At 36.9% G+C, this 13865-nt stretch overlaps 1 protein-coding gene across 2 annotated transcripts in view; it reads left to right on the forward strand.

The window, feature by feature from the left end:
- LOC136857264 (uncharacterized) overlaps nucleotides 1-13865 on the forward strand; it is a 64340-nt gene that overhangs the window by 20165 nt on the left and 30310 nt on the right. The window contains exons 3-4 of one of the 2 annotated variants that reach the window (XM_067135772.2): nucleotides 2222-2326; nucleotides 13231-13335. In XM_067135772.2, coding sequence (XP_066991873.1) covers nucleotides 2222-2326; nucleotides 13231-13335 — 210 coding nt within the window. The remainder of the gene's footprint in view (nucleotides 1-2221; nucleotides 2327-13230; nucleotides 13336-13865) is intronic. The other variant, XM_067135773.2, reaches the window with a different exon arrangement.

Below are 13865 nucleotides of genomic sequence, written 5' to 3' on the forward strand. Positions count from 1 at the left end.
TCTATATCCAACCAACTGTGCATTGCGGCATCGTTCAGCAACTGACCAGACAGTAAGGAACAGGTTAAGAGAAGTGTCCTTATGACCCTGACGTCCTGTTCGAGTGCCCCGTTTAACGCAGCAACATCACGCAGCTCGCCTTCTGTTAACCCGTACCCACGTCAACTGGAAACTTCACCAATGGAGACCTGTGTTGTTCACAGACGAGTCCAGATTTCCCCTGACACTGTGTGATGGACGTCAGCGTGTATGGAGACGCCATGGTGAGCAGTACATGCCGAATGTTGTCCAGGAAGGCGACTGATTCGGACAAGGTTCTGTGATGGTGTGGGGTGGCATCAGTATTGATGGTCGTACGGATCTTGTCAACGTCCGTGGTAATCTTACTGCTGCGGGCTACATCGAACAGATACTGCTACAGGATGTGTTGGTTGCTGCATACGGTGTTGGCCCTGAATTCGTACTCGTGCACGACAATGCCAGGGCTCATGTAGCGCTCATCACTAGAGCTGTCTTGCGAGAACTGGACATTCAAGAGATGGAATGGCCAGCAGTGAGTCCCGACCTTAATCCCATTGAGCATGAGTGGGATACGCTTGACAGAAGTGTTTGTAGATGTTCTGTTCCACCACGGACTCTCCAAGACCTCAAACAGGCTCTCATTGAAGAATGGGACCTGATACCGCAATGTGACCTCCGTCGACTTATACGGAGCATGCCATGTAGGTGCCAAGCTTTGATAAATGCTCGTGGAGGACATACACCATACTGAAGCGCGCCAACTGTGATAAAAATCCACCTTGGAGGACTGTTATCACTTTGTTTTCATCCCTATTTGGACATTTCCATTTGTGTTCTGAAAATGAACGCAATTCCATCGATGTTCTTGTGTATACTTCAATGGCAAAGAGTAAAGGTTTAGTTGGTAATATACCTGGGTGTGAGGTATTGTTTTATGGAGCATGGCATACGTTCAAAAACATGTTCCCCTAACTTTTTTGAACTGTGTATATACATTTCATCCCTTTATATCATCTGATGTAGCTGAAGATGGCCCAAAGAGGCCAAAACATATTCTAATTATGTAACAGTTTTGCAATTTAAAATTTGTAAATAAAATTAGTTACATGGACTAGGAGGACAATTATAGTCCTATTATAATTTTTCTATTCCATTAGAAATTATAATCTTTTGGGGTTTTGCCATGTCAAAGGAAATGAAGAGAACTTCTTTTTTTTTAAGTTCTTTGACACAACAACACCCCAAAGGATTGTCATGTCTATCAATACGGGCTGTAGAAGCAGCTGTTGATATGTTATTGTTATACAGTACATCAGAAAGTATGAAGGTCCAATAATACTATTCTAGAACAATAAACGCACAGTCCAGTCAACACAAAGGATGTAGATTGTGCATGGACCACGCTTCAAAATATTGCAGAATCTGTTCAAAAAGTAATTGGCTTTGAGGAAAACAAGAGACAACACTAGTTTGATTCCAGATTAAGAATGTAGAGGGCAGCGCTGCATGACATGGTCCATGGTCGACTCCTTCTCATTGCAATTACTCATCGGAGAATGTATCCACACCCACTTAGGACAAAAGTGCTTGCAGCGAACATGCCAAGTTCTCAATCTGTTGAGGCGACACCATCATTTTCTTAGTAGGTCGATACCCTTCATTTTCTTTGTTGGATTTTAACTCGTGCGCACCATTTCCATATGTTGCATTTGACCACTCATCCTGCCAGCACTGATTTAGATTGAAATGCTTTGTCACGAGCTTACTGACCAGTACACTCACTGATCTCGTGGATTGAAGTCGTCATAGCGATGCATAACAACATACCTGGTGAATTGGCAATGAGAGAGATACCCAGATCATCTTTGCTTCTCTTAGATGAGCTTCCTTTCTCCTCAAGTCGGGTGGTGGGGTAAAAATGAGTATGGGTTACGGATGGCTGAGGGTTCTGTCTAAGTACCACTGATGTGGTAAATTATTTAATTTTTCTTTTGTAACATTATATTATTAAAAATATATTAAGTATTATAAGTTATGAAGCACCATTGCGTGTATTTGCATAAATTCATATACTCTCCTCAGTTGATTGTGATCCGTGATTGAGGGAGAAGAGTATTCTATAATACTTGGTATTACCTCTCATGGATCTTTCAGTTTGTAAATTATTTAGTAACTATGGAATCTTCTGTTCCATGTGAAGAAAGCAGTTGCTCCGTTTGTAAGGCCGCTCAGAAGATGGCCGGGAAATCAGAAGACTGCAAAGGGTACTGTGATGAGCACCAAAGCAAAATAGAGGCAAAACCAGGTAAGTAAAAGTGTTTTACAGAAGTAGTAAAGACATAGATTTTCTGAGGTTCTGTTAAACAGTAACTTTTATCTGACATGACTGACATGTCATCAATAACAAGAACTGTGGACCTGACGGAATTCTCGTATATAGACTATATCAATAATAATTAATGCTTCAGATTTCTAGGCATTTAACATTGCTATATTGTTATTTATTATATCCCTTCTGGGGACACCATGAACTTGGCGTTGGTGTGGAGGCTTATGTATTTGTTGATCCAGAGGGCGGTGCCAGCTCAGGGTTACCTATACTGGATTGGCCTCGGTGTAGAGCCAAACAAAGAAGATTTCTTCCGAGTCGCCTGAGAGGCCTATGTGCTCTTCTCCATCAATCCTGTTTAATCCTTTTCTATCTCGGCCTCCGTGAATTTCACTTCCATGGCTGTCTAGCCAGTTTGTCTGCCTCTGATAGTACTGTATGTTTGTTTCTTGATAGAGAGAGGTTTTGCCCTCCCCAGTCACAAATTTCGGGTGATGGCGAGGTGAACTGAGTGTGTAATACTGTAGTTGCTATCGGCCTAACTCCAGATACCAGGCACCCTCTGTAATATTAAACTTTACTTCAGCTGAAGGTTGATGATTTATTTCTCTAACTACACTTAAGACCAAAAAAGGAACTGGGTAAACTAGATAACTTTAATTTTAATTCTAATGGTGCCGTCATTCTACTGGCGTCTTTAAAAGGAAAGAAACTCAAGAGATTTACGCCTATTATATTGAGCAATTAATGTGACAAATGGGCACCTCGATTCTTGGTTGATCCAGGGCCCCGGGCAGATTTTTCTTCCCGAAAGTCCTATCTTAATAAGCAACTCGGTGGAAGATATAGTTGGCGTTAAATTGGATGAAATACGGAAGCTCCAGGATGTATCTGTCTTTATTAAAATGGCGACGGTTGAACAGAGTAAACGGCTAATAGGGGCTGCGATGTTTGGTAATGTACCCGTCAAGATCAAGAAGCGCAAATCCCTGAACTCCTGCAAAGCAGTTATCTTCCACAGGAGTAGTGAAATAAAGGTGGTGCTAGGAGCTTACGGAGCTGCTGAGCAGCAGGCTACCAACTTGTGAGGTTGAATTTTCCATGTATACAATGTATATAAATTTCTTTGGCTGCCAAATTAGCAATTTTGAAGAGTTTAAATCTTTATAGGTTACTGGTACATATATGTACCACTAGCTTTTATGGCTTAAATCTTTCCTCAAAGATGCATGATTACAATCTTTATGGGAGGCTTAGTGGTCTGAAGTTGCTTTCTTCACTAATTATTGCAATACTTGCGAGTGCACATCTGCGACATTCATCTGTTTTAAGTTTATTCATTGCAAAACTACTATGGTTGTCTGGATGTGGTGTAAGTGGTACGAGGGATAAGTATGGCTGCTGTGCATGCGCCTATCTCAAGTCTGAAGGCCTGACAAAAAAACACCTGTTCCATCAGCGACGACTCTTTACAGACATGAATCTCATGTTAGATCCGTATTGACGGTTGAACTTCTTACAAAATTGTACAAAATTATATTGATATCCTCCTAGTCAATACTGTAATATTTTACATCCAATTAAGACAAAACTTTACACAGACATAGATGTGTTCCAACCCGGCATTGGCTCGCCCTCAGTAAAACATATATAATGAATTAAAAACATCAGACACGCAAAATGAAATGTTAGTTAAAAAGCTTTTCATAAAAAGCATGATGAAAATTAAAAATTGTGAGATGGTGATTGTTAAAACAGTCTTGAGCTGGAGTTCTTTTTGTTTCAGTGTTTTTGTTATTTCTTGGTGTAGTTCAAATAGTATCTGTAAACTCTTGGCTTAGTTGTTATGTTCAGACCTGGGCTGATATACATAAGCATTATTGAAGTTGAACCGTCTGACGTTTAGTCTGTACAGTTGATAATACAAATCAAATTAAGAGTTGAATTCAATTGTGCTTTAGTTACATATTTACTATAAGTACTGCGTAATGAACAGTTTAATAATGAGCCACTATCACGACTAATGTTTTTAGCTAAGAGTGTAGTATCTGTTATTTGTGCCGTACCTACAAGCTGCCATGACTGCTCGTCAGACGCATATAGTATCTAGTGATTTACAGTATTACCAAAGAATGCAGATAAATGGAAATACAGTAGAAATTCGCTGTAACGAGTACGGCATATAACGAGAACCCCGTTATAATGGCAGTTTTTATCTGTCCCTTAAAAATTCTTATATTAAACTGTGCATTAAACTTTGGCTACAGCAAGAGCCCCATCACTGACACATCCGTTATTACGAGCGGTTAAGTGTGCACTATTTTTTCCATTACCAACATTTATGCACCCAGCGATTATATTGCGTGATCGATCATCTTCGGAATCATTTCCTCTTTATGTCCACTAGCAAGCTCTCTCGTCGACATTCGAAGGTGATGTCTGAGTCGATCCGTAATACCCGTCGATTGTTGTCCCATAAAAAAATTGAAATGAAAGGCGAGAACATGTTTTTGTAATACGTGCATAAATAACTTGTCCATTAGCAGTTGTTAACTCTTAAAAATAAAAGCTGAAGTAAACGATCACTTAATTTTAATGCTAAATACTGCAAGTAAGTAGGAATGGTATACACCTCATGATATGGCAGAGTGCATCATTGATTTCAGAGGTTAGTTTTATATTTTCTCACGTCTGGTTAAATTTTGGAAAGGCTATTATCACGTAAATTTATAGCGCTATTGGCGCTTGAAATATGTTTTCGTGATACATATAGTACAGTTAAGTTAGGTGACACTGTTTGAATAAGAAAACTGAAACGTTTGCCACAAAATGTGAATGATCATCTTTGCTGAGGTATCGTTTTCTTGCTGTTTGCATTTGCAAGCTCTCTCATCGACATTCAAAGGCGATTACAAAGTTTTATTATAATCCATCTGTTCAATACATTATAATTTTGTCACGTTTAAAATATCTTCATTAATTAAAAAGTTATTTTTGGGACATGTTTCACTCCCTTACAGAGCATCATCAGCCAAATCTGAATCTCGAAGAATGGTTATGTTTGTAAATAATAACTTAAGAACTATTAAACTATTTTTTCACAAACTTAGACTTACTCTACTAGAATATCATAAAATACATAATCTTTGGTGACATGTTGTAATAACTTGGGCTTAATAGGAGAGATACATTAAAATTGTGGTAGAATGAGTTGTTCTAAAATACTTAACACAAGTAGCATGTTTAACTTCTTTGAAAGAGGTGAAATTCAATCTTAAGAACTACTTTGTTAAATTTGATAATTTTTTTGCCATGCGATCTGGTAAAAAAGTTTTATATCCTTTAAGGATAAGTGTCTATAAAGATTCAAAGATCTCGTTGATTTGATAATTGAACTTGTGACAGGATCAGCCAAATCTGAATCTCGAAGAATGGTTATGTTTGTAAATAATGACTCAAGAACTATTAAACCATTTTTTCACAAACTCGAACTTACTCTACTAGAATATCATAAAATACATAATCTTTGGTGACATGCCTTAATAACTTGGACTTAGTAGGAGAGATACATTAAAATTGTGGTAGAAATTTTCAAATTTAGTTCTTAAGATTGATTTCACATCTTTCTAAGATGTTGGACATGTTACTTGTTTTAAGTATTTTAGAACAACTCATTCTACCACAATTTCAATGTATTTCTCCTACTAAGCCCAAGTTATTAAGGTATGTCACCAAAGATTCTGTATTTTATGATATTCTAGTAGAATAAGTTTGAGTTTGTGAAAAAATGGTTTAATAGGTCTCGATTTACAAACATAATCATTCTTCGAGATTCAGATTTGGCTGATCTTGTCACAAGTTCAATTATCAAATCAACAAGATCTTTGAATCTTTATGGACTCTTATCCTTAAAGGATATAAAACTTTTTTACCGGATCTCGTTGCAAAGAAATTTTCAAATTTAGTTCTTAAGATTGAATTTCACCTTTTTCAAATAAGTTAGACATGCTACTTGTTGTAAGTATTTTAGAACAACTCATTCTACCACAATTTTAATGTATCTCTCCTATTAAGCCCAAGTTATTAACTCTTTCCGGTCCAACTGCGAGCATACACACACAAAATAGCAGGACTGAATACAGTGATACATAGAGCTATTTCCATACCAATGAGCACAACAGATTTCAATGAAGAGGTGCAAATCATTAAACAAATCGCGAAAGAAAACTATTAAATAAACATAAGAAAAGTCGACGGGAAAGCACCACACATGACAAAGAAAACTACGTGGTTCTCAACTATGTTAACAAAAACACATACAAAGTAGCTAACATTTTCAAGAAACAAGGTTTAAAAGTAGCCTTTCGAACGAATAACACACTACAGAGACACATCAGGAGGTGCAACCTAAACGAAAGGACCCTTTCTCAAAGTCAGGAGTATATGAACTCAAGTGCCAAGAACCTAACTGCAACGCCACATACATAGGTCAAACAAAACATAATTTCCATACAAGATACAAAGAACACAAAAACGCGATCAGATATAATCGGCATTCAGCCTTCGGGGAGCACATATACGACTGTTCACACCATTTCACAGACATCAACACTGATCTAAAAATTTTACACTTTGAAAATAAAAGTAAATCTTTGAATATAAAAGAAGCAATAGAAATATACGTCGCAAAAAATGCTAATGCAAATAACCTGAATGAGCATACACATTTAAATAATTCCCCCCTATTCGCTCTATTCACATAATATCTGAGAACACCTACTCATTAAATTGCTTTTATAATAATAATAATAATAATAATAATAATAATACCGTTCCTTACTTTAAAAAATTATTAATTTGGATTCTTCCATATTACATAAAGGTACATTTAACATGAAATAGGTCAATGACATCTCTCCCCTCTCCAATGTTGATGGAAGGTTCCACATCGCTCCAGCCGCTCCGCCCTACTTCTCCCTCCCCTCTCCACTGTATAGTGTACTTGATTTAATCATCCAATAGGAGAGATCCACATCGCTCTACAAGGCCCCTCCCTTTCTTGCCCTCCCCTCTCCACGCGCAGCGTGCCTCACCAAAACTTTCCATGACCACAGTCCTGAAATAGTGTTTGTTGATAACGGACTTAACATCGGCAGTCTAGATAAGTACGTAAGTTTTGATTATATTAATAATTGTATATATTTTATTTTTGTCATTACTGTTTCATGTTATCACTAAACTCTCTATCATTGACAAGTTTACGCTACGTAAACAATAATGTACATATATAAGCTTGTTTTTAAGTGACTTGATAGAATCTGAGGATGTTCTTGTAGAACGAAACATGTCATTCTTTGTATGTTTGTGTGTATTTTACAGATATGTTTATAGTGTTATAATTTACATTGTATTTGCTGTGTGTTTGACAGACTGAAAAGCCTTTGTTACATTTAACTAAGTCAACATGTTCATTCTTAACAAATTTCAAATTTGCGTGAATACGTAAGATTGTCCACATATTAGTAAAGTTGTCCGTTTAGAAGACTGTATTTTCTCTTTCTCAGAAGCCATTTGTGGTAAATGGAACAATATTTTTACATTTGAGTAACTTTTGACAAAATTTATCAATTAAAATAAATTTTCATAAGAGCTCCCATTTTCATTTTTGTAATTATTACTATTATTGATAAATTATTGTTTTTATATTGCACTCATTATTGTTGTTGTTTTTAATTACAATGCACATTTTATATTAGCAAAATAAGGTAAATATAATAGTATTTCAGAAAACTGTACTTGCTTAGTTATCCGTGAGACATTTTTTCCATTTGCAAAAAATGGTATAATATATAAACAATTTTAAAATCTCAAGTGATAGTTGACATAATAAAAACAGCATCTTTCAAAACTAGATGTTCAAACAAGCACAAAGAAGAAAGAATCATGCAAATATCTACTACAGGTACAGAGATATAATGTTTAAAATATCCTTAAAAATGCCCAGTCCAGAACGTTTGTTAGGGATATTAAGGCCCAGACTGGAATGGGTTAAGGCATGTCACCAAAGATTATGTATTTTATGATATTCTAGTAGAATAAGTCTAAGTTAGTGAAAAATGGCTTAATAGTTCTTTAGTCATTATTTACGAACATAAGCATTCTTCGAGATTCAGATTTGGCTGATGATGCTCTGTAAGGGAGCGAAACATGTCCCACAAATAACTTCTTAATTAATGAAGATATTTTAAATGTGACAACATTATAATGTATTGAACAGGTGGATTATAATAAAACTTTGTTATTGCAAATAGGACATTTCAATATGAATTAAAACATGAGATTAGTCACTTGCAATTCAAAGGCGATGTCGGAGTTGATTAGTAATACCCATCAGCTGCTGTTCTGTAAAGAAAATCAGAAATGAAAGAGGTGAACATGTTTTTGTAATAAATACGTAAATAATGTGGTCAATAGCAGGTTGTTAACTTGTTGGAAATTAAGGCTAAGTAAATGATTGCTTAATTTTAATACTCTACACTGAAATTAAGTAAATACACCTCAAGATATGGCACAGCACATCACTGATTTCTGAGGTTACATTATATTTTCTCGCATCTGGTTAAATTTCGGTAAGGCTATTCCCATCTAAATTTATAGCAATAAGGTTTGATATATGTTTTCATGGTACATACGGAGTTGGGTTATGTGACGCTGTTTGAATAAGAAGACTAAAGCGTTTACCACAAATTCTGAACTTCGATGTCGTTTTCTTGCTATGTGCACTGGTGAGCTTTTTCATCTATATTCGAAGGCTTAACCCTTTCCTGCAGGTAGACAGCCCGCTACAAGACTTTGTTGTGATTGAAATGGGCACAGTGGTGGATGTATAGCAATAAACACACTGTGCCTTCAGTACTTTAATAACTGTTCAATCCCTTCCCCTCCGTTTTGGTACTGGAATGGCCTTCAACCCTATTCCTTCACTCCGTCCCCTCCTTTTCAGCACTGGATTGGGGCAGTGTTGATTGTTTATGTCGGGACACCATTTCTGTGCATGCATGTATATTCTGTCTCAATATCCAGATCAATTCCTTCAGTGCTATTGTGTTAACATCATTGATGACATCTTTGCAGATTCTAAATCTGTTGCAGATGTCAACGAAGAAAGATGTAATCGTGCCTCTGCCTCTGACAATAAGTCCCACCACTTCAGGTTTCTTGAGGAGATATTTATTAAGATAGTAGGAGATGCAAGAGTTGAATCTGTTCATTTTTTACTTGACATCTACTGGCTGTTGCTTTTTGTATCATACTGTATTATTCATTAGATTACACATAAACAAGAATTCTTCTTAGTTCCAGAAATGATTCATTGTTTGTGGTAATCTTTATAATTCACTAAATCTCATAGTTGTAACATCCATTTTTTTTTTTTTTAATTTTTAAAATTTTTTTTTAGGAGAAATGTATGAAGTGGTGTAAGAGTATACCTATTATGGCAGCAAGTGATATGGTCAACTGAAGTTGCTCTTGCTACACCCTGCTTAAATTAGAAAGTTAAGTTGCTGATCTGTGTAAACTAAGTTATATATTTTAGTGCCTTCTTTAAAAAGTCTGGTACCATGGCTAATTGATTACCATGCTGGCCTTAGGGATTCCAAATTCGATTTCTGGCAAGGTCAGGAATTTTAACCATAATTGGTTAATTCTGCTGGCACGGGGGAAGGGTGTATATGTTGTCTTCATCATCATTTCATCCTCATTACAACGCGCAGGTCACCTACGGGGGTCAGTTCAAACGACCTGCATTTGGCGAGCCTAAGTTGTCATCGGACACTCCTGGCACTAAAAGCCGTACGCCATTTAATTTCTTTAAAATGTAAATACCCTGTCTCTGAAGGAAGTATCTAGAAAGATATCAGCTTTTGAAGATTCCATTAAAGAATTTTAAGCTTGCCTATACTCAACAGTCAGTTCCGCCAACCCCCCAAACAAGCTCCAAACACTTGGGGGCGAGTTCCAGGCATTCATGAAACAGGCCAGTAAAGACATCTCTAAATTTAAAAGATAGTTGAATGCTCTGGAAAATCAGCTTCAGAAACAAGACGAGTATTGAATGAGACTGAACATTCAGTCACCGGAACTGTCTCTTGTTACATGGCATCGCGGAACAGCCATCTGAGGACGTTTACAACAAAATGCCATAGACACTGAAAAGTGGAAATATCGCTTCTTGATGTGGGTCACTGCCACAGGCTGGGCCGCCGAAATCAAATGTTTGCTGAAGTGGTCTCACATAGAAATTGACCGATCATTAAGTTCCTTCGGTACCAAGATCGTGATTGAGTGTGGCACGCTAAGTGAGCTTTGAAGGGTAGTGGGCTCATCCTAACAGAGTCCTTCACAAGTGTGAGGAAAAATATCCTTAATCAGGGAAGAGATTTATGGGGATTGCAGAAATGCTGGACTCAAGATAGATGCATTTGTGTTTTAAGTGAAAATGGAAGTAAAATTCAAATATGCACGATGAAATCTATTAAATCTATTAAAAGGAAAGAACATGGAGATATCAAAGCCTTCACATTTGCAGATGATGTTGCGATCTGAAGTGTTGTGTTTTACTTCTCTGTTTGTATGGTTTGTAACCATGGTATTCTTTGTGTAAAAGGAAATGAATTTAGTTAAGGTAATTTTAAACAGCGAAATATTAACCTATCAGGATAAGTTAGAAATTAAAACACTGGGACTGGACAGACCAGATTTGATTATGGAAAAAGTTACAAAAACTGACAAACGCGAGTATAGGCGTAAGTTTAAGAGAGAAGTGTACAAAACCTGCATGTGGCTCTGTGGATGTAGATCTAGGAATGCGCTTTTTTTCTTTGCCCTGTTTATTGTTTATCAAAGAAAGAAGTGTATGGAATTCAGCTGGGTGCAAAGACCTTGCTCATTTGAGTGCAAAAATAAATAAACATAATTCTCATGCACACAAAAACGCGAGTATTGAATTCTCTATGCTAGTGTTGTCTATAATTTCCAAGATGAGAATAATGAACATGTGATACAGTAAAACCCTGATTAACCAAGATAATGTGGAGACTATTGGGGTCAATTGGGAAACAATTATTTTTTAAAAAATTTGACCAGTAAATGTGGTACACATTATTTGTATGCTTCTCATCATACCCAGGTGAACTTCGTGCTATTTAAAAACGAAGAATAGTGCTTGCATCCTTCAGTGTTCACAGTGCAGTAAAGTTATTATGAATTTGACTTATGTTCTACACTAACATAGCTGGCCCCGTGGTGTAGCAGTAGCGCGCTTGCCTCTTACCCGCATGCCCCGGGTTCGGTTCCTGGCTAGGCCAGGGATTTTTACCTGGATTTGAGGGCTGGTTCGAGGTCCACTCAGCTTACGTGATTACAATTGAGAAACTATCTGATGGTGAGATGGCGGCCCCGGTTTAGAAAGCCAAGAATAACGGCCGAGAGGATTCATCGTGCTGACCACACCACACCTCATAATCTGCAGACCACCGGGCTGACCAGCGGTCGCTTGGTAGGCCATGGGGTTTGGTTTGGTCCTACACTAACGCGCAGGTGAACTTCGCGCTATTTAAAAACCAAGAATAGTGCTCGCATCCTTCAGTATTCGCAGTGCAGTGAAGTTATTACGAATTTTACTTTTGTTCTACACTAACAGATTTTCTAGTATAAAATTTATCCTCCGTTATAAGGGTTCTACCATATTATTTGTGAAAAAGGAACCATGCAAGGAGCTTTTAGTGAAATGATTTATGTACCTATGTTACTTTTTTGCTGATATGTCAACAAAAATGTTGTTGTGAACCCCGTAAAAATTTTGTCACGAGCCGCCACTGAAGAGTACGCAGATGATGTACATTCAAAACTTAGTCATGTAGATACTGCAGTTATTAAAAATAAATTCAACCTACATCTTACTGATCATGCACATAAAAACAACTTATTAATAAGTCCAAATAAAAAATTATTATTATTATCGGTAGCTCTAAAAACCTATATTCCCTCAAGCATCGGGACATCTCTCCAATAATTTTAAACAATAAAGTCATACCCTACTCTATTCAGTGACTGACTTAGGAATTATTATGACTGAGACCCTAAATTGGACTCAACAGGTAATAAGCACGTGTAATAAAGTACAGAAATGCTTATATCCATTAAAATGGTCCTGTAATATATCGTGAAATACTGAAACTGGACCGGAGCCTGAACAATTGCAAAAAATATATCATTAATCTGCGATATGATGGCCATATATCACCTTATTATAAGGAGCTGTCATGGCTTTGAATACACCAGCGCAGTGAACTTCACATGCTATCACTTCTGCACAAAATACTTTTCACTAATACTCCCAACTATCTTTCTTCACCTTCTTCTTACCTCTCGTCCTATTATGACCACAGTACAAGGTCTGGCTCCTCTCTTGCCATACCTGTAAATTGCACTGCTGTTTACAACCGCTCCTTCATAATCTCTGCATCCAGGTCATGGAATTCACTACCTTCACACATTAGAGACAGTCCCTCTCATCGTAAGTTTAAAGTGGCTTGCCAGAAGCATTTGCTAAATGGACCCTGCTGACTTGCCTGATAATTGAGGATGGATGGATGGACGGACGGATTACTGTAGTTATGTCATTTAAGTGTACTTCATTTTGTGTATTTTAAAATTAAGGATTCTATTATTATTGTTACCACTAATATTATTTATGTTATTTGTGTTTGTAATTATAAGTTATGAGGATGTGTACTCTTCTAGTGATTAAGTGTAAGAGAGGGCCTTGAACACTAGCACAGCCACCACCTCTAGCGTAACATCCATTCCCTTTTTAGGAGAAACGCCTGAAGAGGAGAACGAATTTCTTCAACCAAGTGATTGTTGCTTTACTCCAGATCATCATACAGCGAAAGTGAGACCAGAGCGCTTCACTCATCCAAGTAAGGAATTTGAGCACTTAACTTTTATTTTAATTTGATGCTTGAGATATGATAAATGTCATTTTGATATTGCATCCCTTGATACATCCATTAGTTGTATGGTCTGAACTAATGACATTGCCATTGCATGTTTTGGCCAATATCCTTCTTCATATTTTTACATTAATATGTTCTGTAGATAATTGCAGTTGACTTAATGATGACCGGTACGTAGAAAAATGTCACGACTAGATTAGCATATTCTACAGGAGGTGGTTTAGATTAGAAAGAAATAGAGTTAGAAATTGTTGTGGAAGGATGGATACACTGAAAGATCTTAACTAGGAAATTTAATTTAGCAGAAAAGTCAGCTAAAGATAACATGATGGCGAGCATTATTGGCAGTAATATGAATTTTAGTGAAAAACTGGAAGGGTATAATAGGTATTTTAAGGCAGAAGTAGGTATCAGGAAGGAAATTTCAGAAAATTTAAATGACCCAGGGGAGTGTACATGTGAGGATTTGCAGAAGGCAGAAGTATGTTGTAGCC

Source organism: Anabrus simplex, chromosome 1 (genome assembly GCF_040414725.1).
Source record: "Anabrus simplex isolate iqAnaSimp1 chromosome 1, ASM4041472v1, whole genome shotgun sequence".
NCBI lineage: Eukaryota > Metazoa > Arthropoda > Insecta > Orthoptera > Tettigoniidae > Anabrus > Anabrus simplex.